A 27,691-nucleotide genomic window follows, 5' to 3' on the forward strand; every position below is an offset into this window, starting at 1 on the left:
GAGTGCCTAAGTTGGAGCTGTTTGCAAACAGAGATGATTGGTTGTAGATAGTCTCATGGGTGTCTGTCTTGGCCATCATGATAATGAAATAGTTAAGATCTTTGGTGGTATGAGAAAAACTGCCAGCTACTACCCTGGATTTTAGGGGAGCAGAATTGAGGCTGCTTGAGGAACTTCGTAAGGTCCTCTGGGTATTTGCTTTTGAGGATATTAGGGTCCATAAACACTGGTCACTTTTTAAGAGCCTTCTTTCAAGAGCACAGGAGCAGACAATTTCAATGTGCCTGAAGACAAGCGAGGCAGAAGGCTGGCTTGGCTGAATAGGGATCTCCTTCAACGAACTAGATGGAAAATGAGAGTGTATTGACTTAGGAAGCAAGGACAAGCTACACAGGACTGCAGACATGCTATTTGCCACTATAGGGAGAAAATTTTTATGGCCCAAGCTTGGTTGGAGTTGAAACTGGCCAGTAGTATGGTGGGTAAGAAAAAAGGCTTTTTAAAGTATGTTAACAGCAAAAGGAAGACTAAAGAAAACACCTGTCCATTACTTGATGAGGTTGGTCACCCCATCCCCAAATAGGGACAAAGATAAACCAGAGACATTCAATGCTTTTTTCACATCTGTCTTTAACACTGATGCTCAGAGCCCTGGGTTGGAGGATCACAAAACGGGGAGGGATAAGCTCCCAGTTGACTTTGAACTTACACAGAATTTGCTGCTGCAACTGAAGGCACAGAAAGTCCATGGGATCTGAGGGGATTCATCCCAGGGTACTGAAGAGTTTGCCAGTGGTCTTGCAAGACCTTTCTCAGTTATTTATCAACAGCCTCAGGAACCTAGAGAGGTCCCAGTTGACTGGAAGCTGGAAAATGTCACCCAAATTTTCAAGAAGGGCAAGACAGATCTGGTAATTACAGGCCTGTCAGTCTCACTCTGGTGCCTGGTAAAATTATGGAGATTATTCTAGGAGCTGTATTGAAAAACAATGCAGTCATTGGTCAAAGCCAACATAGGTTCATGAAGGTAAAGTCCTGCCTTACTAACCTAATCTTTCATGACAAGGTCACATGCCTAGTATACAAAGGGAAGGCAGCAGATGTGGGTTTTTTTGATTTTAGCAAAGCTCTTGATACTGTCTCTCATAGTACCCTTCTGGACAATGTCAAGCACACAGCTAGACATGCACACAATACAATGGCTGAACAATTGGCTGATGGGTCAGGCTCAAAGACTTGCAGTAAATGGGATAACATTCAGCTGGTGGCCAGTCACTAGCGGTGTTCCCTAGAGCTCATTTTTAGGGCCAGTTCTCTTCAAAGCTCTTATCCATGACCTAGACACAAGAGCTGAGTATACTGGGGGACAATAGGTGGGAGTGTAGCTCTGCAGAAAGGGATGTGGGCATTTTGGTTGATGGCAAGATTAATGAGTCAACCTGTCCTGGCAGGCAAAAGGGCCAACATAATCCTGGGGTGCACTAACACAGTATAGTCAACTGGCCAAAAGCAGCAGTGGTCCCCCTATACTCAGCATTGGTTGAGCCTCACCCTGAGTACTGCGTGCAGTTTTGGGCTTCACTATGTAGGAAAGATATAAAAATATGTGCCCAAAGGAGGGCAACAAAGATGGTGAAAGAGGGCATGACTTACAAGGAGCACCTGAGGATACAAGTTTGTTCAGCTTAGAGGAGACCAAGGGCTGACCTCACTGCTGTCTACAGCTTCCTCATGAGGTGAAACAGAGAAGTAGGTGCTGATCTCTTTGGTGTCCAGCACCAGAAAACAAGGGAATGGCTTAAAGCTGCATCACAGATTCACTGAGAGGGTTGTCAAGCTTCCCAGGGTCATGGCCCCAAGCCTGTCTGTGTTCAAGATGCTTTTAGACAACACTCTTATCCACAGTTTAATTTTTGGGTTGCCCTGGGAGCAGTGATGAGTTGGACTCAATGGTCCTTGTGGGTCCCTTCCAACTCAGAATGTTATGATTCTACAATTCTGTGAAATCTTCAAGTCTTAAATCTGGTATAGGGCAGCCCAGTGAGACAGGGAAAAAATGACCCCCTGAAACAGAAAAAAAGTTGCCTTAAAAGCCCAAGTACAGAAGACAGTTTAGTCAGTGGAGGAAGATTTCTCCTATACTTTTGGCCAGGAAAGCAGGAAGAAAAATAAAACAAGATGTAACAATGGATGCCAGGACACAATACCTACATGCTGCTGTGACACGGAAAAGCAGGTAAACCTATGCTCACCTCTATCATCTATAGGCAGCTAAGAAACCAGCTCTGATCAGCCCTGCAACTGTGTGAGCATCCACACCTGCTCTTTCTCTTCCCCCCCAATGACCTCTGTGTGAACAGGAGGGCATTTCCTTTCTTTCCCAACAACATCCTGATTCTGCCTTCAATCACATAAAAGCTCTGTTCCACCTCCCGCTATGCAAAATAACCTCTATTTCTGGTACTAAGCACACTTACACACAGTATAAATTTCAGGGGTTTTAATTTTTATAAATGTTTGAAAGAATCACTGAGCAGAGAGTGACACAGATATTCCAGCAGTGACAGGCACCCAATGAATGACATTGTCCTGAACTTAGTCCCAGGTTCTCTTGGGATCAAGAGTGAAAGAGAGACAAAATTTACTAGAAAAAACATCTGGTACTGATGGCAGCAGAATTCCCTCACTTGGCCAAAAAAAAACCCAACCGAAATCTACCAAAATCTAAAAATTAATGAAGATTAGAGGTGAGTTACTATATCCATATGGTTTAATACCAGGAAGCACCCTTCCACCCTCCCCAGATTTAACTGGTGGGGTGAGAAAGGGATTACAGCTGCCTAGTGGCAGAGCCCAATCCCATAACTAGATCACCACAGATGGAGCAGGGGCATGGGATCCATATCTGGCTCCTGGATTAACAACTTTAAAGTGAGGGCAAACAATACTAGCGGAGGGACTTCAAAGCTCCTCACTCCTATCTTCTGCTGGTCAGCGCCAGTGGTTCGAAGATGCTTTAGTTTCTTTCATTTCTTCCCTTGTTTGAGCAGGAGACTGTCACTGAAAGCAAGACAGAAGTGACTCATTAGTCCAGAAAGCACAAACAAAGCTGAACCAGACCCTCACTACAGACTTGTGGGTGTGGGGTGTTATATCCAAAGGATCTGGACTTCAAGTCCTTCCTACTAGGTAGTTTTTTCAAAACCCCGTAAGTCTTCTGGGATGAATAAGACAGGATCTGGTCAGAGGTAAGGAAGTACGGTCTTACAGTCACAGATCCCACAGAAAATAAACCAGCTCTGGCCTCCTTTCTTGATTTTAAGGAATATAAGCTTTTAGCTGCATGCTATTATCTCAGCGGGCACTGCCTTGTCCAGTAAACAAACTCCTGCCAGCTCTGAAAGCAGGGAATAGAGTTTTCTAGCATGGGCTGGACAGCTTTTGGAGTAACAAGAGCATCTTTCCTAGAGCTCATTACCCCAAAGGAACACAAATTCCTACCATCACCCAAATGCCCTCTTTGCTGTAAATGCAATCCTGCATTTGTATGTCCTCTAATCTGTCCCTATATAGGCAGGACAGATCAGAGGGTGCTCCTCAGTTACCCCTGCCTTCCCCATACAGGGCTCCTTATGGGACACAAACAGATCTCTAATTACTCAGTATCTCCTACTTTCTGTAGATGTTTGTGTGGCCTCTACAAGGAAGGCTTCAAGCTTCACATCATGAATGGAAACTGAGAAAGAGATGGAACAAACTTCCTGCAGCCAGAAATGCCCAAGCCAGAAACATCCCAGGCACCAAACATCAACACCCTTGTTCCAAGTACTGAAAAAATGGATTAAAATAAACAGTGCCTTACCTTCCTCTGCGTGTCAGGAGATGCAGTAAGGAGGAGGAAAAGGAAAAAAATAAAACAAAACACAAGAGTAAATTGATTACATTTAACAACAATCTCAATTTCCACAGTAAGTAAGACTGCTCCCTACTTGGCTGTGTCCTCTGGCATCATGCTCCTCTCCAGATAAAAGATCCTGAGAGAGCTCCAGAAAGGGGGGACCAGCTTCACAGGTAGGGAGCAGATAAATCCAGCCATCTGGCCCCTTTACCTGGTGAAGCCCTCATCCTGCAGGTTCAGTACCAAGTTATCTGCTGTGAGATACACACGGTTTTGTGAGCCAGCAATCTGAAAAACAAATCCATTACAAAAATGCCATAAAGGACTATAAATGCACACAGAGGAACAGCACTGAAAAAGAACCTCTCTCTCCCTCCAGATACAACACTCTCGTTTTATTCACTTAGGATCTCAGTTAAATCAATGCAATTTCCCAAAACAACTCTAAGTTCCTGACTTCCCATCCCAGTGCCATCAGACTTCCTAAAAGAAGTGCTCAATCTGTCCCCTGTCAGACAGACCTTTGATCTCACACTTTTCTGTTCCCTCTTCTCAGCCTGCAGGGAACCAGAAGCTTTTGGTGGCTGCAGCTGAGTGTGGGTGATGGAATCTGATGTCGATCTGGCCTTGTCTTACGTAGAGCATGAACTCCTAGCCTCACATCTAATTGCCAATCATTGTGAACTAAATCTTAAGCGCTATTTGAGCCACAAAGGGCTGAGTGGGAACAAAGATCAGGACAGGGCAAGTCACATTCGCCTTAAATTCATCATATGGCCACTAGGCTGGGAGGGCAGCACAAAGACTGCAGAAGGACAAAGGAAATGCTGTGCCTCATTGCTCACCGTTTTTGAGATGTTTTGAGCAGCTCGGATCTTACGTAGCTTGATGTAGCCTGGATTCCTGCTGAGAGCTTCACCGAGGTATAGGGGAGCAAAAGTTAAGGAAGAACTTGCTAACAGAAGCTACCTACTCTCATGGAATTCTACCTAAGCCATATCATCAAATATCTTAACAAACTCCATCCCAATAACCTGGGCATTTGGGCAGGCATATTTTAACTTCCTCAAATCAATAACAAAATTATGGATGACGGTCACACACAGCCAATAAAAGTTAAAGCTTACAACAGGGAGTGAAGGCTCATGGCCTTCTCTGCTCCGACCTGTAACCTCACTCCAGCCAACTGTAGAGGAAACAAAAAATGATGGTGGCCTCCCTGAACCTACCATCTCTTAACAGTCTCCTAAGTATGAGGCCAATGTGACAGGTTCTCAGGACTGTCAAGCTCACAAGCCACATCCCACAAAATCTCCCAAAGCAGGATATCATCTTGGCAGCTGTAGCTTCTCCTTCAGCCTGAACAATCTTCTGCTTCTGCTCCTGTTTGGCTTTCTCCACTAGAAATTGCGCGCGCTGTGCCTCCTGCTGGGCTGTGGAAAGAGTGGTCAACAGCACTGAAAACAGATCCCATTTTCCGAGCCCTCCACCAGAACCCTACAGGCCTGGAGGTTCGCTTCCAAAAGAACTGATAGCATTCTGAGGCAAAATTCACAATTAAGAAATGTATCTAAGTGTACTTTACTTTTTCTTAAATAAAACCAACAGCATCCAGACCCCACACAAAGTGATAAGAGTCCCAGTGTGACAAGGAACCCCACAGTTCTGGGAACTCAGTCCCTCCGATGATCTATCCCTGTAGCTATGACACAGAGTTTTCTGATAATACTTTGTGAAATAACCTGTTTAGCTCAATTTCTAACTCAGCCGAGATTTCTAACTCTACAGCTGTATCAGTGCAAAAGCAATGACACTGGCCCAAATTCTGCTTCGTCATTTAATTATTCAATGAAAATGCAAAGGCAATTCACCCTTTCCAGGCACAAATTGTACTCACCCACTTGCTTGGCCTCCACAGCTGCTGTGTATTCACGACTGAAGCTCAGCTCTGTGATAGCCACATCATCCAGGATGAGGCTGAAATCCTTGGCTCGCTCTGTCAGTTCTCGCCTAATGAGCAGAGACACCTGAAACGCAAATATAGCAAAAAGAGAACAAAATACAGGCTGTTTCTCACTTCCTGTGTACTCCAGAAGTGAAGTACAACTGCTCTTTACAGTTCATTCACTTAAGGCCCAAGAGAGACATCACCTAAAACAAACCCTGAACCATGGACACGAATACCCACCATCTCTGAATCTGCCACCTCTAAATAAACTGCATATCCACAGCTACGTACCACATTTCCAAAACTACACTACAGCTTATAGTTACTACTTAACTCTACAACCAGTAGTGCAAAAATAAAATGGTCTTGAAGTTTTTTGCTTTCATATCCTATCACATCTAGTTCCATGATTCCTACACATTTTTGTAAAAACTGTTTCCTCCTCCATTTTGAATCTGTCACTGTTTGCAGTTTGACTGTCTCCTCATATTTGTATTCAGATTAAGAAAATAAAAATTACCACTCTCTGCTGCTATACACTGTAGAAATATCACATCTCTTAATTACTGTAGCTACTCATCTAGTGTGGTTACTCCATCTCTTTTGTCTTTTTGCACAAGCGTTGTTGGTAGATCTTTTGATTTACTCCACTCATTTCTGACTCACCTTTAACCTTTTTCAGACAGGCTGACAAGTCCTGCACCAAATATTTACTTAAACAGAAATCATTACCACAGTATCGCATCCTTGACCAGTCTAGCATTTGCTTCTGCTTTTATTGCAGCCGTTTCTGAGCAGAATTCTAAAATGATGCCAGAATCCTTTACCAAGTGAACTGCAAGCATGTAACTAAAGTCACCTCATTATCTTCCGATTATCAACCACTTCAATATGCACCACTTCACAGTAACGAACAGTAGATGAATATATCACAAGAAGGCAAATTCAAGTCAGTTTGTTCAGAAATTTCAGAGATATCCAAGTCGTTTTTACTTCCATTAAATCTAAATTCCTTGCAGGTATTTGTTTCTTTGCTGTCACATCCTCCATGTCCACTCCCTTTATACGAGGTCATTAATAAATCCCTTCAGTGCACAGCACATGGCCTGGCACAAAACCCTGAAGCCCCTGCTGTAGACCAGTTCTCACAAGACCTGGACACTTAGTTCTACTATTTCCTTTTTTGTCATGGATCTGCAACTTGTTAAGAGATACTCTTAACAGTCTCATGAAAGATCTCTTCTGGATTTTTTTAAAAGACCAGCAACTTCTCTCTCCCTCAGCTGTGACAGGTAACAGATATTCTCAGAATCCCTCTCAATCATTGGAACAGAAACTTTCAGGTACAGGCTTTTATAAGTTAAATATTTATATTATTTTGCCATCTGACCAAATTACTTTCTAATATTTTTCTAAACAGAAACAGCTGCTGCCCTTCTGTAGCACCCATTACTGAAAGTTTACTGCTTTGATAACGACAGAATCACAGAATGTTAAGGAATGGAAGGGACCTCGAAATATCATCCAGTCCAATCCCCCCGCTGGAGCAAGAACACCTAGATGAGGTCACACAGGAATGTGTCCAGGCGGGTTTTGAATGTCTCCAGAGAAGGAGACTCCACAACCTCCCTGGGCAGCCTGTTCCAGTGCTCCATCACCCTTGCCAAGAAGAAGTTTCTTCTCATATTTAAGTGGAATCTCCTGTGTTCCGGTTTGTACTCATAATCACTCATCCACCTCACTTTTCAGATCCTTTAAAACTGTTTAATTTGCTCTCACAGTTCTCCTAAGACACATGAAGGGGCAGCTAATAATTTTTTTAAAGCCAGTTCTACTGTTGCCTGCGGACAAGGATGTAAATCAGGTCTCTCTACCCTATCACAACGTTATGGTACAGTTTCATGCTCTGTATGCCAATGAATCCAGTTCTCTACTCAGATGCTAACAGTACATCTTTAGTGTTTGTATCTATATCGGAATGAAACTGAAAGCGGGACACAGTCCCGTGCCCCCCCGTTCGGATTCACCATCTACTGACCTAATATATCTACCCTTCATCTGTTAAAACATTCCCCATCTCCACAGTTTCATTATTGCCTTGCAGTCTGAGTGAAAGTGTCCTTCAGAAAAGGTTACCTGGGCTCTCTGAGTGATGAGTTGTGAAGCATTAAACTTGGCTACCACACTCTTGAGCACTTCATTAACGATGGAAGGCAAAACTCGCTCCTCATAGTCCAGGCCCAGGCGCTGGTACATGCTGGGCAGCTCCGCAGCGTTGGGGCGTGTAAGAACACGCAGTGAAATGTTGACCATCTGCAAGTCTGAAGAGCAGAGAGATGTGAGCAGGGTCAGGCCCGTAGCCCGAATCCCGCCCCGCCCCCTCCGTCCCGCGGGTGCTGCCTGGACCCCGTGCCTCGGCCTGCGGGGCCGCTCTCACCTTTGGAGCCGGTGGGGGAAGAGATTTTCCGCGGCCGGGCTCGAATGTCGTAGATGATGGGGTACTGGAACCAGGGGATCCTGCAAGGGGCGGGAAGCGCGTTATGCAGGGGCAGCGGCTAGGCCGGCCCGCGCTGGGGCGGGGGATCTGGGCCCTACCTGAAGTGCAGCCCCTCGGCGAGGATGGTGTCCTGTTGGACGCCGCCGATGCGGTTGAAGAAGATGGCCCGCTGCCCGCCTTCCACTGCGGGGAGAAGCAGTATAGTCAGCGCGGACGGCGCAGGAACCGAGGCGCGGGGGAAGGGGGAACTCACCGATGAAGACGGACTCGCGGACGCCGTAGGCCAGGGCGCCGGCGCCCAGCAGCAGCTTGAGGGCGGTGCCAACGCCCCGCGGTCCGGCCGGCAGCCGCCCCGCCAGGTCCTTCAGGTTCTGCGCCATGGCCGCGCCGCGCCGCGCGCCCCGCCGGGAAGGACACCGGAAGCTGCCGCCACCAAGGCGCTCCGGCGGGAAACCGCGGCACAGGAAGCGCCGCTGCCCCTCCCCGCTCCCCAGCCGCCTTCCGGCACCGTCACACTACCATCCGGAAGTCGGTCCCGCCGGAGCGAGATATCGAGAGCGTCCTGGACGCCATCTGGGGTGGTGGCGGCGGCCGGTGGGCGGGGCTCCCAGTAACGTGTACCCGGTGCCGCGCGGCGGCAGCAGCAAGATGGCGGCGCCCAGGCGGCCTCGTGAGGACGGCGACGGCGAGGAGGCGGCGGCTGAAGACGCTCCACTGGAGGCCAAGAGACCCCGCGGTCAGCGCCGGCTCTTGGTGGTGCTGGAAGGGGCGAGTCTGGAAACCGTGAAGGTGTGGGCGGAGGGGTGTCCGGCCGGCCCGGAGGCGGCCGCGGGTGCCCGTGCCCACTTCTCCCTCCTTTGGCCGTAGGTGGGCAAGACTTTCGAGCTCCTCAACTGCGACAAGCACAAGGGGCTGCTGCTGCGGAACGGCCGGGACCCCGGGGAGGCGCGGCCCGACATCACTCACCAGGTACCGGCTGTTTGTGGCTGTGGCTGCTTGGGCTGCTGGGGGCGGCTGGGGGCGGCCTGAAGGAGGTTGTCCCGCACTCCGGAGCTTCGCTTGTGCCTCTGGAACGGAGGTCAGTTTGGCATTGCCCGCTATGCTCGTGGTTCGTAAGAGTAATAATTTTCTTTATTTGGATGTAGGATTTTGCTTACTGTTACAGTAGAGCTGACATGGCCAGATGAACTATTCTGCCTCAGCGTTGGTCCTTTGGGTATTCACAGGGCTTAATCCTCAAGTTTTCCAAGAGTCTTCCCTCTCGCACCTTTTCTACTTCCACTACTGTTTTTCTATTTCAGAGTCTCCTGATGCTCATGGACAGCCCCCTGAATCGGGCTGGTCTTTTGCAAGTATATATCCATACCAAGAAGAATGTTCTCATTGAAGTAAATCCCCAAACCAGAATCCCAAGAACTTTTGATCGATTTTGTGGTCTTATGGGTAAGTGATTCAAACATTTTACTAGCCACAAAATAATGCAGAAGGGTGGTTAGGAGTGGAAGAATTTTGAGTCAAAAAGTTGCACCAACTTTAAAAATGTGAAAGTGGGAAAAGAGAAATAGAAGTGGCTTTTTGTGAATTCCAGGATGCATAGTCCAGCTACATTGTTAGCACAGTGGGGAGTGCCTCTGTGAGACTGTGCTAGCAGTAAAATAACTCACTGATCAGTATTTCTTAGGACTACTTTAGAAGATGCTGGGAACTCTAAAGACAGACTTTTGTATACTTTATCTTTGATCACTAGGTTGAGGGTAGGATTCCTCTAGCAAAAGAATAGACAACTATCTTTTTTCTCTCTCAGTTCAGTTGCTGCATAAGCTCAGTGTTCGAGCAGCTGATGGACCTCAGAAATTGTTGAAGGTAAACATTCTTTGACTATTCACAAGTAATGTCACAACTTTCCTTCTTTGCAGCTAGTGATGTAGGGTGGTGGGTGTTTTTGTTTGGTTTTTTTTCCAAACTACGGGTTTGGCTATGTGCCAGGGTCTTCAATCTCTGTGCACCTATTAACTTTCTGCTTTGTGTAGATAATAAAAAATCCAGTCAGTGATCATCTCCCTGTGGGCTGTATGAAGATAGGCACCTCTTTTGCAGTTCCAAAGGTGTCAGATCTGCGTGAACTGGTTCCTACAGCGGAGCCTGTTGCCATTGTCGTGGGAGCTTTTGCCCATGGTTCGGTAAGTGCATTTATCTGTTACTTGGAGTTATAAAAATCTTTATCAGTGTAGATTTCCATCTTGTACTGACCATGTTGGTGTGTTTTTTTTTTTTTTCTTCTGCTCTTTTTTTTGTTTGGTTCCCCCTGTCCCTTTCCCCCATTCTTTCCCCCCAGCTAGGCTTGTTTTTTAAAAAAAAAAAAAGAAAAAAAAAAGCAAGCCCAATGCTATCCTGCTGTGTTTAACCTTGGAGAAATACTGTGCCTCTCCAACCAACGGAGATAAATGGGACTAAGTGAAGACCTGCAGCTTGATTGCTTTTCTTTCTTTCTTTCTTTCTCTAGGTGAATGTTGACTATACAGAAAAGATGATCTCCATCAGCAACTATCCCCTCTCTGCTGCCCTGACATGTGCTAAAATTACTACTGCCTTTGAAGAAGTGTGGGGAGTAGTATGAGCCCCTGCTGCTACTGCTGTCATGGTGGACTCTTATATGATGACTCCATGTTCTGGAGAGGCTCTTTTACTGAGGTGTGGACCTGGTGCCACTTTGGGCTCCTGGGAAGTGAACAGCTTCAATTTTGTCCATGTAGTTTCTGGAGCAATGAGACTTTAAATGGATGCCCCACCAGCCTTTTTCTCCTCTATTAAAGGTCACTTTTGATAAGAGTGCTTGTGTATCTTACTATCTCGTATTTAATATGTGGTCAGGCTTGATCCCTTTATAGCAGGGACTCAGCCCAAAATTGTCATGGAACTGAAATTCTCAGCAGTGTCCTGCTCACCTGGCAGCTGAAGTGACTCAATCCTGTTGTGTCACCTTGCTCAGTGGTGTGCAACAGGTGCACTTGCACCAAGGCACCCAAGAGGAAAGGAACTGAAGCCAATATGGAAAAAAAACAAGCATTTTTTTATCTTGGATGACAAACGTAGAAAAGTCAGAAGGTGACTCCAATCCATTACAGTGCCTGCCTTGAGTGTTTTACAATCATCGGGTACCAGCAGAGAGAGATGAGTGTCCACTGGAGGGTGGCAGAGAGATAAGGCAACATACAGAAGGTGGAGGATCTGGAAGGAGGCTTACTCCATTCCCCTCCTTTTGGGTTTCTGACCCTGTGCTTTCTCTTTCCCCCTCCTCACTTTGAAAAAAAACTCGTACTTCAACACAGCAAACTTGGCAGGTGATGCTTTGCTTCCGGAGTGTTGAATTGACTCCTACAAGTGCACAGGTGGTACAATCTGAAAAAGAGAAAAGTGCTAGATTTGTTTTGGTTGATTTTATGTTTGCCTTTTACCTTGGGATGTAACATTGCTGCCCACTTCAGTTGTATGGGATTCTCTCTACCTCATACAGCCTTACCTTTTGGCTGTTATTCTGCTTTTTTTAGCTTTTCTTTTTGTGGCACAATTAATCTGCGAATGTAAGGCAGCACCAATAATAAGGAGAAGAACAACACGTGGCCGAGGAAATAAATAGACCTGTACACCTGTAAAGAGAAAGGCAGGGTTAAGGATCAGCAAGCAGCTTTGAGCCAAGCACATAAGAGATGGGATGGAGGGAAGAGAGTTGCTTGCATGGGCTGGCTGTGGCTACTACCTTCATCCATTTGTCCCAGGTGAAAAGGCAAAATGGCACCAGAGAGTAACCCATAAACATCCAGTGGTTAGCCTGCTGCAGCACATAGAAGATGGGCTGCAAGGCAGTGATAGAGGCCAAAGCACTCAGGGAAGGACTGTCCCGAACAAGGTTTATGACCTAATTTAAAGAAAAAAACAAGAATTCTGATCAGTTGAATGTCCTATGGCTACATATGCCGGCTCTGGGGCCAAAGTCATCTATCCAGCTGTGTAAAAAGAGTTTTAGTAAGCAGTTAGTCTAAAAAAGAAGCTAAGGACCCCATCCTCAAAATTTTAACTAAAAGAAAGAACAGTTTAAATATAGAATACGGTTCTGTCAGTACTGGGAGACTTAGCAGAGCCATTGAGCTCATGTGCTTGTCCCTCCAACCTTTCCAGCTGCCAAGCACTTCAGTTGCCCTCTATTCATATGCCAAGTTCTCCACTTTTCTTCCTGTCAGCTTCTGCAATAAATGTATGGCTTGCCTGTGCAGAAGCCAGCAATGTACTGAGGTCTTGAGAACAGAATTGTATCATGTTTGAAAACCAATTCCAATGTAAGCAGCCACTTTTCATATTTAATCCAAGTAAATCCTTCAGTGTGGCAGTTTCCAGACCCAAGGGAAAAGGCGAATGCAGGCCACCCTATTCTGGTAAGTCAGACAAAGCGCACCTGTCTTTCAACGATGACTATCAGCAACTCCATCTGAAAGCACACCAGGTAGCCAGAGTGCAGCCCGTGCCAAATGGCCAGGAAGAACAGGGCCAGCGCCTGTGACAGCAGTTTGTTACCCAGGAACTTCAGACGCTTGAAGATGTAGCTAGAGCAGAAAATAAACAAACTCAAAGTGCTCCTAGTTTATTGTCTGTCCTCCCCTCTCCATGTCAGAGTTGCAGGGCCCAGGGGACTTTGCATGCCCTATGGTGACAGGAACAGCAAGATAGCTCCCCTTACCAGGGCAAAATGTACCTCAGTCCTTGTTTTTAAAGAAACCCCAGCTAACAGGCAGAAGTGGTTCATCCAACAATGCACACAGAAACTACATTTTACAATTCAGTTGAGTCTCCCAGCAAGTGCCGAACCAAAACCCATTTGGGTCATTGCATAGGGAGCATCCAGAGGCATGATGTAGGCACGAGCTGGCAGAACAGTTCTGTGGCTGACCACACAGGCCAAAGGGCTTGCCATAGTCCAGTTCTAGCCCCTGCCCTCCTGCTGCCATCAGCTGCTTGTCTGCATCAGTGAACTGCTGTTTTAGATTCCATGAAAAGATCTGCCTAACCCAGTAAACTGTTTCAAATGGCAGAGCAGCAAAATGTAGAAGAGCATAAAAACAGAAAACTGGCAGATTCTTCCTTTAATGCTCCCTATCAGCCTAGGATCTTGTTTCTGTTGACACAGACATCACCCACACATTACAGAAGGGGAATTTTGTCCTGCTCACCGGGCCACCCAAGCATTGGTGTTGATGTTGAAAGATGCAATGGTCCCTGTGAACAAAGGTGTTGTCTCATATAACCAGACTTTCATGTTCGCGCAGGCATTCCACAAAGGCTTTCCACTCTGGTCCTTCCCATTGTACCCCAGACCAACAAGGATGCAGACACCTTCCTATGGAAAAGATTCACAAAAAAGATGAGAGGAAAACATTGCCTCTCCCCTTTTTTTTGTGGAAAGGCAGAACTGGGGAAACTCTGACTCGCGCTGTGTTCAGTGGAGAGCACCACTGCAGACAGAACAAATGGATTGAAAACTGCCTGCTTTTTAGTTAGCTAGCCTTTGCTTACTTAAAGCAAGCTAAACTGACCTGCACTGATGTCCAGATATTTGAATTACTTCCATTTTGCATTAAATCCGAGAGCATTTTAAGTAGCTGTAAAGGTGCAACGTTTACTCACTTGTCTTTTGTTTCTGGAATGACAGCTAGACTCACCGTAACAAGCCAGCAAGTAACGTATTTGTAGAGTATAATTTTGCCCCAGATCAGTATGTAACCACAGCGGAACCAGAAAGGCTTCTCCTGCAGAGATAGGAGTGAAACAGAATAAAAATTAAAAATGGAGTTGAGTCGCAATAGTGAGACAAGGAAGATGAGATCTCATCACTGTCTCCCATTTCAATCTGATGTATTTGTTGAAACTGCTATATAGACTGGACTGCCAGGCTATTGGCTTATGCAAATTTACACATCATTCTCCTTCTTTTGGTAATGCTTGGCTTTATTGAAATATGTACTTTGGGAGGACTGGGATTAGCATAATTATTGCAGAATTTACACTCTCATTTATTCATACTGACACAGAAACACCAATAATCTGCAAGTAGGAATTACTTGCTAAGAGTTTTCTAAGAACCTCAAAGACTCTGGTAAGCCTTTCATGTTACTCTAGTGAAGTTCTTCGCATGTAACAGCTAAATGGAAGGACATTAAAAGGTCACAAAATACGTTAGGTTTCTATAAACAACAGTAGCATCTAAGATTAATTCTCTATTTGTGAAAGTTTTCATTTGATTCAGTTCAGCTTAATACATTCCCATTCTGCATTAAGTGGAATGCATACGACAGGTAGTAAAGCCAAATCATTTGTGCAAAGGCTTATCGCTAGCTGCTGAATTAAACTGAGGAAAAACTAAGAAAACAAACAAACAAACAAAAACAACAGCAAAAAACAAACACACAAAAAACAACAAACCAACCAACCAACCAAACAAACCCCAAAACATTCTTGTAGATCCAGTGCCCACCAGAGAAGTGGAATTCTTCCACAACCCAGAACTGCCAAATGAATACATACCATATAATCATCTGAGATGAGGTATTCATCAGAGATGTACAGGCTTGACAAGGTATAGGTTACTAGAAATAAGAGACCCAAACCCAGGCGCTTGAGAGCAGGCACAAAACTGAGAAAAAAAAATACAAAGGTCAGAGAAAAGCCTTGGAAAAAGACCATCAAACTCATAATTTTAAAAACAGAAGTGGAGAGGAGGAGGTAGGGGAGATAGCAAAAGGGAGTCACCATGTTCCACTGCAGCAGATGCCTTCATTTGGAAGCTGGGATGCTAACATTATCATGTTGGGACCAAGTCTGTATGAAAGATGTCAAACAGTTGTTGACATTCAAGCCCTAGAACAATGCTAGGACATTAAGCAGAGAGTTATAAGCTGCCGTGACCTATAAAACACTTTTAGTCACAGTGCTTCAGTGTCCAGGCAAGAGGGCACTCTGCTGCAGGGAACACACAGAGGATTCAGCATTCTGGGATCTTAGGAAGGCAAGGAGCTAAGTGGCTTCTTATTACCTATTGGGTCTCTGGCCTTGAACGTCAGTCATCTCACTCCTTGCCAGTTTCTGATAGTCTGTCATGGAGAACTGAGGCCCCACCATGAAGGCACCATAGAAATAGGAGAATCCTGAGACCTCCAACAATGTAGGAACTCCCCGGACAGCAAATCGCCGCTGCTCAGGTGTCAGGGTCTCCTGCACCAAAGGGAGTGGCATTAACATCATCCTAGGGGATCTCGTAATAGCTCTGGATACTATGTTCTCTGCCTACCTCCTTAATGGTCTCAGTTCTTGCTCTCTATGTGTATGGAACTTTCCACTTTGTACGTTCCTCTCCTCAGCCCTCTCTATCCCCATCCCCTCTAAACAGCAACAAGATCCAATGGTTGATACCAGTTGTGCAGATCTCTATTCCCAAATAAGCTCAAAACATGGAAGGGATCTATTGACGTGCATCCTTGCCAGCATAGTAGGCATAATAAAAGCACTGTATCTGACCTATTCCAGTCCCTGACAACAACTGCATCCTACATTTCCTACTGCTTGATGCAAGAATTCATTGTCTTTAAATACTTGAAACTTCAGCTTAGGAAATTTCAGCTCAACCTGGTTTTCTTGCAGTCAGCAGTGATTCCATGGATGCTCAAGACTTGGTCAGGCCCCAAACAGAAGCCAGGGAATGGAAATACTTGAAGTAGGATGTGCTGTGCAACTTCTGTCACTGTTTCATCTGCTCTAAAAACAGGGCCCTAACAAATGGTAAATGGCAACCATTCACAGGCATATGGTAAGTCTAAACAATGGAAAGGAAGATGGGAACTGAGATCTAGTACTGATGGTTTCCAACTTAAAGATACACTACCCACAAGACACAGAGCATTGAGGATCAGCAAGATTTGGGGGAAGGAGACAGTGGGGAATTTGGAAGGGGGCAGAATAATATTCTGACACAATTGAAATGTTTGTCCACCTCTAACCACTGTTCCAAATAATTTTTCGTCCATCTCTAATCTCTATTCAAAATTATTTATTTCCATTCCAGAATTCAGTGCCTTGAGAAACACTGAGGCTCTCCTCTCAGCTATGGCTTTTACCAAACAGTGAATGCAACTTGCTAACTCACATCCTTTGAACTTGATTTTCTGACTTCTAGCTTACTGGAATGGCATGGAAGAGGGAAGGAGGAATGAAGGAGAAATGGTGTCTTACTCACCGGATCTTTTCCTCCATCATAGTAATTGATGGCCAGACCTAGAGGTGTGAAACAATTATTTGAAGTCCCCGGATGGGCTGGTTTGGTTGAACAAGCAGTCCTCTCTTCCCTGAGGCACAGCTTGCAGAGTGCAATAGATAGGAGGGAGGTGTCACTCACCAATCAACTTGAGTGTCAAGACACAATGTGGCATTGTCCACTTGATGTCATAATGCTCTGTGGCTGTGAAGTAATATCCAGCCATAAGGTACGTCTGAAATAAACCATTGTTTGGGTTATTCAAACTAATTCCTCTGGCTGTTTTTGATCTGTCTCCACTTTTCCACCCAGAGTTGCTACTGGGAAGTGCAAAACTGAACAAACTGATGCAATAAGAAAGGGAGTTTTACCATCTGAAAGAAGAACGTGGTGAAGACAGCAGTGATTGTGCGACCCATTAATCTCAGTATGAGGAACTGGATTAGGACACATAGCAGTGAATGACAGAACTGCATCCCTGTGTGACAGGAAAAAGAGAGAGATGAAGTAGAAATGACATTTTTCCTGCTACACATCCTCTCAAACCAGAGCACGCCCTAGGCCAGGCAGCTTTCTCTTCCCAAACTCATCTTACCAAAATTGAAGTAAGCAATTGAGAGTCCTGTGAACATATTGTAGAGATGAATGAGGTAGGCCTCCTTTTGGAAGAGGAAATAGCGCTGGAACAAGGCAAAAGGATATCCTGAGTAGAGGAGAAAAAAAAAGAAAACAACAAAACAAAAAAACAGATGAAAGAGTTGCAAATTAGTGTAGATAAGAATTTGTAATGCTCCAGGTTATAGCTTTCTTGAACATGTTGTTAGGAACATGTACTTTACATAGATATATCAACACAGGTCACAGTGTACATTCCTGATATTGTATTTCCATCTTGGGAGATAGATGCCAGGTGAATTATTCTGTATACTATACAGAATACTTTAACAGGAACATAATTATTTAAAAGTTGACATTGAAGTGCAAGAAATTCCAGGACTGCAGTTTCTGGCCTCATCAGATGAATAATGATGAAATACATGACTCAGACTTCAGTCTCTGATTAATTTCCAAATTCTGTGATAAATGCAGTGAATGTAGTAAGAAACTAGATTAATAAAAAAAAGAGGAGGGGAATTTTATTGTCAATATCATTACATTGTCCTAAAAAATTCAATCCCTGCTCTCATCTCAGTGAGTTCTTCTGACCAGCTTTAATCCAAGAGCTCCCTGAGTGACCTCTAGTAGTATACTCTTTATATTATAACTCTCTAACTTCATATTTGCATCCAATTTGTGAACTAATGAGCACACAAAGCTGTAACTAGAATACACTGAGTCTACACATGCAGTATTTTTTTAAAAATCAAAGTCAGAAGCATTTCATATGGAGCAGCTGAAACAAGTGGAAGTAGTTTTTTTCCTTGCATTTTCTGTGTCTTAGCTCCTAGTCTAATTTAGGAATGTCTCCAGATTATTCATCTGTGGCTCTAGTGAGAAGCAAACATTTGTGAAGCACTCTTGTAGTACACTGAGAAGTGCCATACAGAAATCCACAAGTAAACTAAATTCTGTCGTCCAGGTGAGGTTCAGGTAGCATGCAATAAACATTGCCACATATTAGACACTAAATATATTATGTTTTAATACATATTGACACGGGGAGTGTTGTCCATCTCATACATATGTGAAGTCTGTTCACACAATGAAGTGTTTCTAAAGGCATGTGCACAATGAGCTGAACTGGGATAGTAGAAGCAACTTTAATTCTGCCATTTAGTAACTTACTGCTTTACTTTGCAAGCTTGTGTTCTTTTATACTGACTAAAAAAACAACCAAACAAACAACAAAAACAACAACCAAAAAAACCCCACCAAAAAACCCAAAAAAGTGAATTAATCACATACCACAATACTGGCATCCACACTGCTTATTAGCCTAGCTGAAATCTGCAGCAGTGGGTAGACCTCTGCTACTTGCACTAATGGAGTAACAGTAGCAGTAGGTAGCCATGTTTTATATGGAAAATAAATAAAAGGTGATGAAATGCACATTTTGCCAAGAAGTGTCTGATGGATGGAAGGTTTCCAATAACCAAGGGCAAATCTAGTCACCACTATGCAAGGAAATGAGAAACTCTGTTATGTTATGTAAAATACACTTCTTGCAGTCTATCAGTGCTAACAGGCTGAGGTGTGACTGGAACCATTTTCAGGTCCTCTCCATCTCCTCAAGCCCTTTGGGAGGGAGTCCTAGAGCTGGGACTTCAGTGTTACCTCCCAGATCTCACATGGCAGCACGCTCTGCTGTGCCCAGATGCGTACCTGCTGCTTCTGAAAACGCAGCTGATGTTCCCCACTGCCTCTGGCTCTTGCCGCCCTTCTTTTGGTTTTCCCTGCTTCCATGTTCCTTCCTCCTTCTGTATCCTGTGCTGGTTTCCACACCACAGGCTGCTGTCTTGGTTTAAGCGGCCAGCCAGACCCACATACCACGGCCCTTTGCCTGCAGAGCCTAGCAACCTTGCTCCTGCCCATCCAGCTTGTCCTTCCCTCCTGTAAATTCCAAGTTCCCTTACCAAACACTTTACCATAACCCTCCCCTTCTGCTCTCACTCCCCATGCCTGCTACACAGCCTGCTTTTCCTTGGCTGGCATGCACTTCCGTCCTATCTCCCCCATTGCTTCCGTGAATGCCAGCTGAGGGGGGAAAGCGAATCAGCAAAGAGAGTTCATCACATGGGCTCTCTGATGATACAGGAGTAACTAAAAGAATTAGAGCAATTAATATGATTTTTTTTTTTAAAGTAGTATTGTCTTCCAGCCTTCTACTCAGAAACATACAGACAGGGATTCTTGTTTTCATGTGCCAATTTTCCTGCTGAAGTTTAATAAACATATTAACAACTGGCTTTGCAAAGGGAAAGCAACAAAAAAATTATAAAGTGTTACCATTATTTTAGATTGAAAGTTAAAATGCTGAGGTTTACTACGGAAAAATGTTTCCCCCTTTCAAACAAGAGGGAGAGAAATTAGATCAGAAATACAGGTAAAACACAATTTATTCCTGTTCCTCAACACATAGTTCATATAGTTTTAAAACTACATTTTCAAGGGCTTCCTGCTTTCTCAAAAAAACGGTACAATCTTGCAAAACATTTAATTTTCATTGGGAAAAAAAAAAATCTGTTTTTTTGGCTTTAGCCATTCCTGTAGATAGAATTAAATTATGACTGGATACTATAATGTACCTTGCATTTCTAAAAGCCAGAGATTTTATCTATTTTCTCCCACTAGTGTTTCTATTCCTTCAAAGGCCTGTCTCACTTGTCAAATGTACTCCTTTTTAGCTCTACACAGATCATATTGCAGTTTGGGTAGTGCTGCTCTGAAGGAAAAAGAATTATGACCCCTTGCAAACACGGAGCTCCTAATACGGACAGCATATATTTTTTTAGAAAGCCACAAATTTAAATCCTGGACTTACACTGCATGGATGCTGTTCCCGTTCAAAAGTCACAACGTCCACCTAAAGTCTTCTGATATCTGGAGCAATTTGCGAATACTCTGGACGACAATTAGTTACATTTTTGCTGCACAGGAGATAATTTTCTCAGTTTTACAACCTGTCCAGTTCCACACTGTAGATATAAATTTTAGCCTCAAATGGCAGTGGATACTGAATATCAATAGGCATTCTGCTGTGGCCTGTGTACTTCTGAACACTCACGATGTATTAAATAATGAGCTACTCCTACTGATAACAAGAGCAGTACTCCCACCCCACTATGTTGTTCTCAAAGCAGCCTGAATTAGCATAGCAAAAGCAGAAGAGCAGTTTTTGAAGTTATTGTTGCATCCCAGCCACCTTTCTGTCACATTTGGATATGTTAGCATCAGGATGTCACATTGCTTTGCTTTTGCCATTCAGAAACAACAGGAGTGGAGTTCCTGCCCATCTCTTGCTGAGGGACCCTGCCCAGCAGCTCCCAGTCTGCTCAGCTCCTCTTTCATAGCTCCTTCAGGCAGAGCAGACCCAGGCAGGAAAACAGCTGTAATACTCCTGGAGAAAGCAGGTGACCCCTTAATCTGAAGTACTTCTCTTCCTCTGTGCACCCCACAGTTGAAAAGCAGTCTGCATGCAGAGTTGAATTTTGCCTCTAGATATAGATTTTCTATAGAAGGGAATTATCAATTGACATAAAAGGGTCAAATTAGCCAACACATGCTGCTGATGAAAAATTCCTCCTTTTTTTTTTTTTAAATTTATTTTAAGTTCCCAGGAACAAGAAGATGATCTCTGGTTAAGAGAACCCCAGCACTGGAAAGAAAGGACAAGGTCAGCTTCTTCGCCACAGCCACTTGGGAGTAATGGACCACTGCACAACATCCAGGTTGTCCACAGACACAAGAATCTAACTGAGCAAAAGAAGCAAATGATCAAGAGGCTGAATTAGGCAGGAGCAAAGTTCTACTGATTCCAAGCAAAAATAGCACTGTCAAGTTTGCCATCTTCTGGAACGGGTGATTAAGATGTCTGTCTTTTTCCAGAGATAAAGCTGCAAATAAGAACACCAGAAAAATTCTTTTCATCTCTGCTCCCTTTATTTCCCCGTTTACATGAGTTAGCTCTGTTTCATCTTCAAGAGAGCAGATCAGACTCTCTTCTCCCTTTTGCTACTTAGTTAACTCCACCTATGTTAGCATCTAGCAGATCAATTGTCTCAGTTTTTTCGTAAGAATGCTAAAACTAAAAGGAAGGGGACAACAGGAAAAAGACATGTTACCTAATATTTTTACTTCAACGGTATTTCTGTCTACAGTACTGCAAAAGTCCCACACCGTGTTTAGTATTGGGTACATATACATGAGTATTTTAATTCAGCTCAGGAGTATACTTCTAAAGTCCACTTAACGGTGCTTTAGTTTGCATAGCAGTACTGTCTCAAAGCATGTGAACTGGACTCTTTTCAGGTGAAACTGAACTGAAAATGCACTCCAGTGGGTGCTCAGTCCATGTGACTGGACTGAAGTAAATGCCCAAACCCATCAGGTACTGATACAAACAATTCTGCTCTACAGATTTGCTTCTACTGTACCATTTTACTTGTTAATGTAGACACAGTCAGTGTACAGCATTACACACTTTCTTTTTTTTAAAATTTAAATAAGAACACGTATTTGAAATGAAGAGTTTAAACAAGGTAGCATGAGCGCTCTGTGACAGGGCTGGTTTTAGCACCTCTGACAGGATGGTGCTGCCTCTTAAAACTTCTCACATGTCTTACCCATTAGAACCAGTTGCTTGCCTCCCCTTAAGTAAGGTTCTTGTTTGCCTGACCAGCTGGGCACTACATTTGGGTAAGTCATCAGCTATGGGTGACCATAGGGAAAATTTCACTGAGCCTAAAAATCTTCAGGATGCTTAGAGTAGGAATAAGCAGAGGATGTGAAAAAAAAAAATAAAATAGTGAGAGGTAGGAAGAGGTAAGATCACCTGCAAGCAAAGCAGCTGGTTTCTGGCACCTACTCAGCAGGAATGTGTTATTTTCTGCAGCTCACTGCTATGTCTGTACATGAGGGCCCCAGGGCTTTTCCTGGCAGGTCTGCGTAGATTAGCAGGGTCAGTTCTGGCTCAGGGCTGTAAACACTATGTTGGCCCCCCCTCCATATTATGCAGTAAAACATCCCAGGTAGCTTGCTGTGTAACAGTATGGCCAGATAAAGATCTTTAATTCTTTGGGATCATACAGCCATGGAAGAAATAACACCAGCCTAAAGGCTTAAACACACAGTGCCACAAGGCCTCCTGTATCCTAACTTAACACTTTGAGCAGTGACAGCAGGAAGAAAGCTGTCTCCTCTCACAGGAGGACAAGCACAGCAGCACAGAAACCCTCTTCTCTCCTTCACACCACCAGAGGGGCTCTCTCCCTTTCTCTGCTGAGAGAACAGAACAGCCATTGGTTCAGACCACTTACTCCAGCAACCTGGAAGTAACTCTGTAGGCATGGAGCTAAGACCACTAGTGTCTTCCATGCTGACCTACAGACAGAGTTTCTCCTGGGGGAACACTGGGACCTGGACCTACTGAAGAATCTAAGTTAGAATACCTCTCTGAAAAGACATCTGGATATGACTGACAGATATTAGTGTATTAGACATACCACCATTTTTTAAATGTTGGGGTCCAGAACCACACTTTGAGTATCACTGCTGTTGATACCATTGCCAAATTGCAGCCCAATTTCTTCAAAGATCTTTTATGCAAATTTTCACATGTGGGAAGCATGAAGTAAGGTTTTAATCTTGTACAATCTAAGTAACGGACTCTATTCTATTTGTATTCTTTGCTTCAAAATTGCAGGATGTCTCTGATTTAAATACAAAGCTCTGACTAAAGTCCCCATAATGTACTCAGCAGTGTGCTGTTACAAACTTCATTTGTTCACTGAGAAAGCATGGTGCCCTTTAGGACTTATCTAATTTTTGTTATTGGTTGCTCTTCTTTCCTACTTTCTCCTTCTCTCATTCTCTCCTGTATTTACTTTTTTTTTTCAGTAGTAGCGGAATGTTACTAGTTTTAAATTACGTCTTTTGGTTATTTCAGATCATGACTGAAAACACTCATTCTGAATCAAGAGTCCATTCAGACTAATTTTTTCAACAACAATTCAGCTTCCTGTGAAAATTAATGTAAGAAGTTGCAAAGTCCTTTGCAATTCCTCCTCTTTTGCAGAAGGCTATTTATACCATTTTGTGGTGATCTGCTGAACAGTGAAACCCTAGAAACAGTTGTCGCAGTAGAACAGCACTGTGTAGATGGCAAACTGCATTATGGAGGGAGAAATAAGCAACAACTTTTTAATCCATCTTTGGAAGAGAGTACTGTGCTTCATCTTCACAGTCTTGTTCTCAAATAATTCAGCAGTATTAGCTGCAGCCAACAAAACAATTTTTCCCCGATTCTATGCAAACACCTCAACTGGAGGAAGTGAAGGAAAAGCAATACCTTGCCTGTCCTAATGCCATTTCCAGCTTTTAAAAAGGCCTTTCATTTGTAGCCCATGCCATCATATGAAGCGGTCATCAGCGCTAGCTGCATTAACAACAGGCTTAAGGCTTTCGATCACATTAAAACTATTGTAAACTAAGCTGCAACTACATTAACATTTCTTTTCATGTTAGTGCTGGGTTAAGGAACTCTTCTCACTCTGCTCTCATGTTGCTCTGGAGTGGTGCTTGGCACCCTTTTAATGTAATGGTATAATGCTTTACTACCCATCCATTAAACAGGAAAGCTGAAGTCAAGCCCCTATGCCTTAATGGTTCCATCTACTTGACCTGCAAGAGAACCAAACTACAGGCAAGGCTGTTGTGCATGCCTTTAAGCCTTCCATCTGAAGTTACGCCTTCAGTTGCACATAACTAAGAGATACTGAGCTAGGAAGAAAAGACAAGGGAATATGCAACTCTAGTCTCCTGGTTTGGTATACTACACTTCTATGTGAGGGAAAGAGTTGGGAGTGGGTTCCTGGTACCTGACACACAGACTTTTAATACAAATTATAAAGATCCATTAAGACTTTATGCAAAACAGACAGAGGCCTACATTAGGAAAAGACACTGTGCCATCTCAGTGGCTTGGTGTCAACACTGCACGTGGAATGTTTATGGATCTATTGACTGCAGTGGGTCTCTCTTCTTATTAAAATGATAATTATTTGCAGTTAATTTCAAAGCAATAAGTGGTTTTGCTTACTCATAAGGACACCAAGCAGGAAACAGCCTTCCAGTGTCATGTTCTAGCTTATTGCTAGTGAGAAGGAACTCTGACAGTATGTCCAAAGTGCATTCTGCAAAGGCATCAGTCTACTGTATGTATCTGGCTCCACACACACTTTCTAATATCTTTTCTGCGTCAGTACTTGTTAGACTAGTCTGTTGGTTCATTCAGTTGACTAACCTGGCAGTAAACCATCTGCTTTTTCTGGTTTAGGTTTCTACCAGGCAAGTAACTTCAGTCAGATTGTAATTAAAGTACCAGAGACAGATGTGGGAGAAAGGAAAGCAGGACTTTTCGTGTTCAGCTGTGAAGAGCTGCAAGACTAATTCACGCTAACTTATGTGCATGTCCTGTATGTTTCCTATTACTTTTTTCTTTATAGAAGAAATTTGGTTTAACTGACTCCTAAATTAAGTTCAAAATGATAGTCAGTTCAATCTCCTATATCTACACTTGATGTGAAAAAATGTTTGGTTCAGTTTGATCTCACATATTGTAGATTAAATAATCAGAAATAATTCTGCTCCAGACCACATTTATGAAGTGACACAACTTTTCTTGCAACCCTTTTAAAAAATTATACTTTTAGTTAGCCAAAGGAACTTTGACAGATCACACAATAGCAGCTGTATCCCTTCAAATATACTTTTAGATACAGAGAAAAGCTTGTCTTTCCTTTCTGCTAGGTGAGTACACCATCAAAAGCTTTCAAAACCTGAAGTTTCTTTGGACATCTGTAGAGACCTATGTAGACAACACGTAGACATACACCTGAGTTAATGTTCTGGGAGCTATAATGTGCTACTCAGTTGCTAGCCCACATCGTAACAACAGCTCTGCCTTAACTATCTTATGCTTAGATAAGCATAAGCAGTATGTGTTTTGCAACAGGTTTCGCATTGCAAGTGGAGCACAGGACAACATCCCAGTTCTTCTGGCCACTTAGCTTGCAGGCTTTGCTCACCCTACCTGGTATTCCCTGTGATGACACGCCACTCCTGCATAGTTCCATGACTGCTGCCGACATTAATAATGTCTCTTGGCAGCAAGATCCCTGCAGTCTGACAGGGCAACATCTCAGAGGGGTTGTGGAGATTCCTGAGTGTACAACCCTCCAGTCACATGCTCATGGGGAATTTGATGCATATGCAGCACCTGCCACTTGCACAAAGACAGCAGAACAATTGCAAACAAAGTTCTTATGTCCCAAACAGTGCCCAGGACACAGACCCAAACCGGACTTGTTTCGCAGCAATCTGAATGCCAACATCGCGCCGTACCAGCACGGTGACTGGCTCTGCAGGTCTCAAAACCCAGGCTCTCCCCCGCGCATCCCTTTCACAGGCAGCCTGCCAGGACCACCCTCCCACCTCCCTGCGGGGAGACCCACCGGTTCGCCCGCCCGGTTCAAAGTAGATTCCCCCTCTCCCTCGGGAGAGCCGGAGGGTCTCCCCGGGCTCCCACGCCCATAGCTACTGCGAGGCACGTTCCGAACTCCCCGCCGCGCCGCGGCACCAGCCGCACACACACCACCCTCCACCGGCCGGGTTGGGTCGGGCCGGGCCGTGGCGGGGCGGGCCGGTGGCGGCGGGGGACTCGCCCGCCGGCTCCGTGGGCACACGTGGCCTGGCACAGCCGCGCTGACACAGGTGCGGCTTCGCGCCTGGAAGGCGTTTCGCGGCGCTGCCCGGTCCCGGCCTCCGCGCAGCGTGGCACGGCGGCGGAGCGGCGGGGTCGCTCGGCCCCATGGCGGGCGGGGCTCCCTTCCTGGGATGCCAGACCCGTCACCCCCAACTGCCGCGCCCTCTGCTCTCCCTCACCCATCAGGATGGACACGATGAGGCGCAGCGCCTGCTCCGACGAGCCCAGGGCCTCGGCTACCTGGGCCAGGCCCCAGCCGGACCCTGCCACCGCCATCTTCTCCACCGGCCGCCCCGCCGGCCGGTAGCTCCTCGAACCCGGTAGCGGCACCAGCCACCACGGCCCCCGCACCGCTCGCGGCCCCCTCCGCGCCCATTGGCTGCGTCGATCCGGCCACGCCCCCGAGGCGCCTCCGATTGGATGGTCGGTGGCAGCGGGGCAGGGCCCTGCGCTCACTAAGGCAAAGGTTACCCCGCGAGTGGGCGGTGCCGCAGAGGGCTGTCCCCGCTGGCCAATGATTGGAGAAAGCGCTTCCGAGGGCGGGGCTCGGCCCGCGAGGTGGAGGGCGGGGACAGGCAGGCGAGGCGGAGCCCGCCTTCCCATTGGCTGTGGAGGGACACGAGAGAGCCGGGAAGGGAGGGGTAGCGGACGGGGCGGGGTAGGGGTTATTCGCGGACACGAGGCGCGTGGGGATGGTGGCAGGCGGCCAGGGGTTGTGCGCGGCGCTGGCGGTCGTGCCAGCGGGGCAACGGCTGGGCCTGGGGCGCTGCTTCGCTGGCCGAGGACAGGGCATGCTAGTGATCCCCCCAGTGCTGCTGGGTTCTGCTACTCTGGTGGCTGGAGGACAGACTCTCAGTGCTTGGTTCCTGTGGCCCAGAGGCACCCGCTTCACACAACAGGCATTATGGCAGCACCTGCCCTTGGCCCCGTCCCTGTGGCACCCAACTCTGTAGTCACCAGTTGTCTTTGCTTACACAACCTCCATATTGGAGGACTTTCTTCTGCGTGTGTCCCTTCATACAGACATCCATGACTGCACCCCAAGTTCTCCTCAGCAAAAGCTTCAGGTGCCGTGGATGTGGTGCTCTTCCCTTTGTTTATGTTACCATTTTCCTGCTGTGTCATTCAGGTGGGCCATATTTCCCAAACTTAGCTGGAGGGGCAAAAACAAAGGTTTGTATGAAAACGGACCTCTGAAGATCCTTGGTCGCAACCCCTGCTCACAAGCAGGACTCCAAAGGTCGATCAGGTTACTCAGGACACTGCCATGGCAACTGCTGTAAATTTTCATGGTTGGAGAGCCCCCAGCCTCCTGGGGCACCTGGGCCAGTGATGAATCATGTTTTGGAGGAAGTGTTTTTGTCCAGATTATACTCTGAATTGCCTCTGTTGCAAGTTATGCCCATTGTGTCTTGTCCTGGGAAGGCTCTGCTCCTACTTCTTTATAACCACCCTTTTGGGCAGTAGCATCTATTAGATACCATTCCTTGGGGAAAGGGGCTGACCGGCAACATGCCCACATAGGCTTCATTTACTTAGGGGACCAGGCTAAAAACCTTGCCTTCCTTTGCTGTTCTCTTTTCCAGGCTAAAAAAATCCAAATTCCTCAGCATCAATGTTCCAGTCTCCTG

At 45.3% G+C, this 27,691-nt stretch overlaps 3 protein-coding genes across 5 annotated transcripts in view; 1 reads left to right on the top strand and 2 right to left on the bottom strand.

Moving 5' to 3' along the window:
* Positions 1–8,731, bottom strand: part of PHB2 (prohibitin 2) — a 108,603-nt gene extending 99,872 nt beyond the window's left edge. The window contains exons 1-9 of one of the 2 annotated variants that reach the window (XM_071814696.1): positions 8,597–8,731; positions 8,442–8,526; positions 8,284–8,363; positions 7,983–8,167; positions 5,796–5,925; positions 5,228–5,331; positions 4,744–4,821; positions 4,110–4,186; positions 2,486–3,868 (exon numbers count right to left, since the gene is read on the bottom strand). In XM_071814696.1, the coding sequence (XP_071670797.1) occupies positions 3,859–3,868; positions 4,110–4,186; positions 4,744–4,821; positions 5,228–5,331; positions 5,796–5,925; positions 7,983–8,167; positions 8,284–8,363; positions 8,442–8,526; positions 8,597–8,723 (876 nt within the window). In that variant the 5' untranslated portion in view covers positions 8,724–8,731 and the 3' untranslated portion in view covers positions 2,486–3,858. Of the gene's footprint in view, positions 1–2,485; positions 3,869–4,109; positions 4,187–4,743; positions 4,822–5,227; positions 5,332–5,795; positions 5,926–7,982; positions 8,168–8,283; positions 8,364–8,441; positions 8,527–8,596 lie in introns of those variants that run through there. The other variant, XM_071814692.1, reaches the window with a different exon arrangement.
* EMG1 (EMG1 N1-specific pseudouridine methyltransferase) lies at positions 8,722–11,172 on the top strand. 2 transcript variants are annotated; one of them, XM_065850220.2, is made up of 6 exons: positions 8,722–9,132; positions 9,211–9,312; positions 9,645–9,786; positions 10,148–10,206; positions 10,374–10,523; positions 10,847–11,172. In XM_065850220.2, the coding sequence occupies exons 1-6, from the start codon at positions 8,722–8,724 to the stop codon at positions 10,958–10,960; spliced, it is 978 nt and encodes a 325-aa protein (XP_065706292.2). In that variant the 3' UTR covers positions 10,961–11,172. The 2 variants fall into 2 exon arrangements, with proteins under 2 accessions (XP_065706292.2, XP_071670788.1); XM_071814687.1 differs by having other exon boundaries at positions 10,441–10,523.
* A 220-nt stretch (positions 11,173–11,392) lies between these two features.
* LPCAT3 (lysophosphatidylcholine acyltransferase 3) lies at positions 11,393–26,436 on the bottom strand. Its single transcript, XM_065850197.2, is given in 14 exon segments — positions 11,393–11,742; positions 11,864–11,990; positions 12,101–12,259; positions 12,794–12,941; positions 13,566–13,732; positions 14,055–14,141; positions 14,917–15,025; positions 15,425–15,603; positions 16,622–16,659; positions 16,781–16,874; positions 17,011–17,117; positions 17,235–17,342; positions 26,240–26,393; positions 26,395–26,436. Coding segments are annotated over 13 exon segments (1,509 nt in total). The 3' UTR covers positions 11,393–11,742; positions 11,864–11,873.
* Between the last annotated feature and the right edge of the window lie 1,255 nt (positions 26,437–27,691).

The sequence above is a fragment of the Patagioenas fasciata genome, chromosome 1, assembly GCF_037038585.1.
Source record: "Patagioenas fasciata isolate bPatFas1 chromosome 1, bPatFas1.hap1, whole genome shotgun sequence".
In the NCBI taxonomy this organism is placed as follows: Eukaryota; Metazoa; Chordata; class Aves; order Columbiformes; family Columbidae; genus Patagioenas; species Patagioenas fasciata.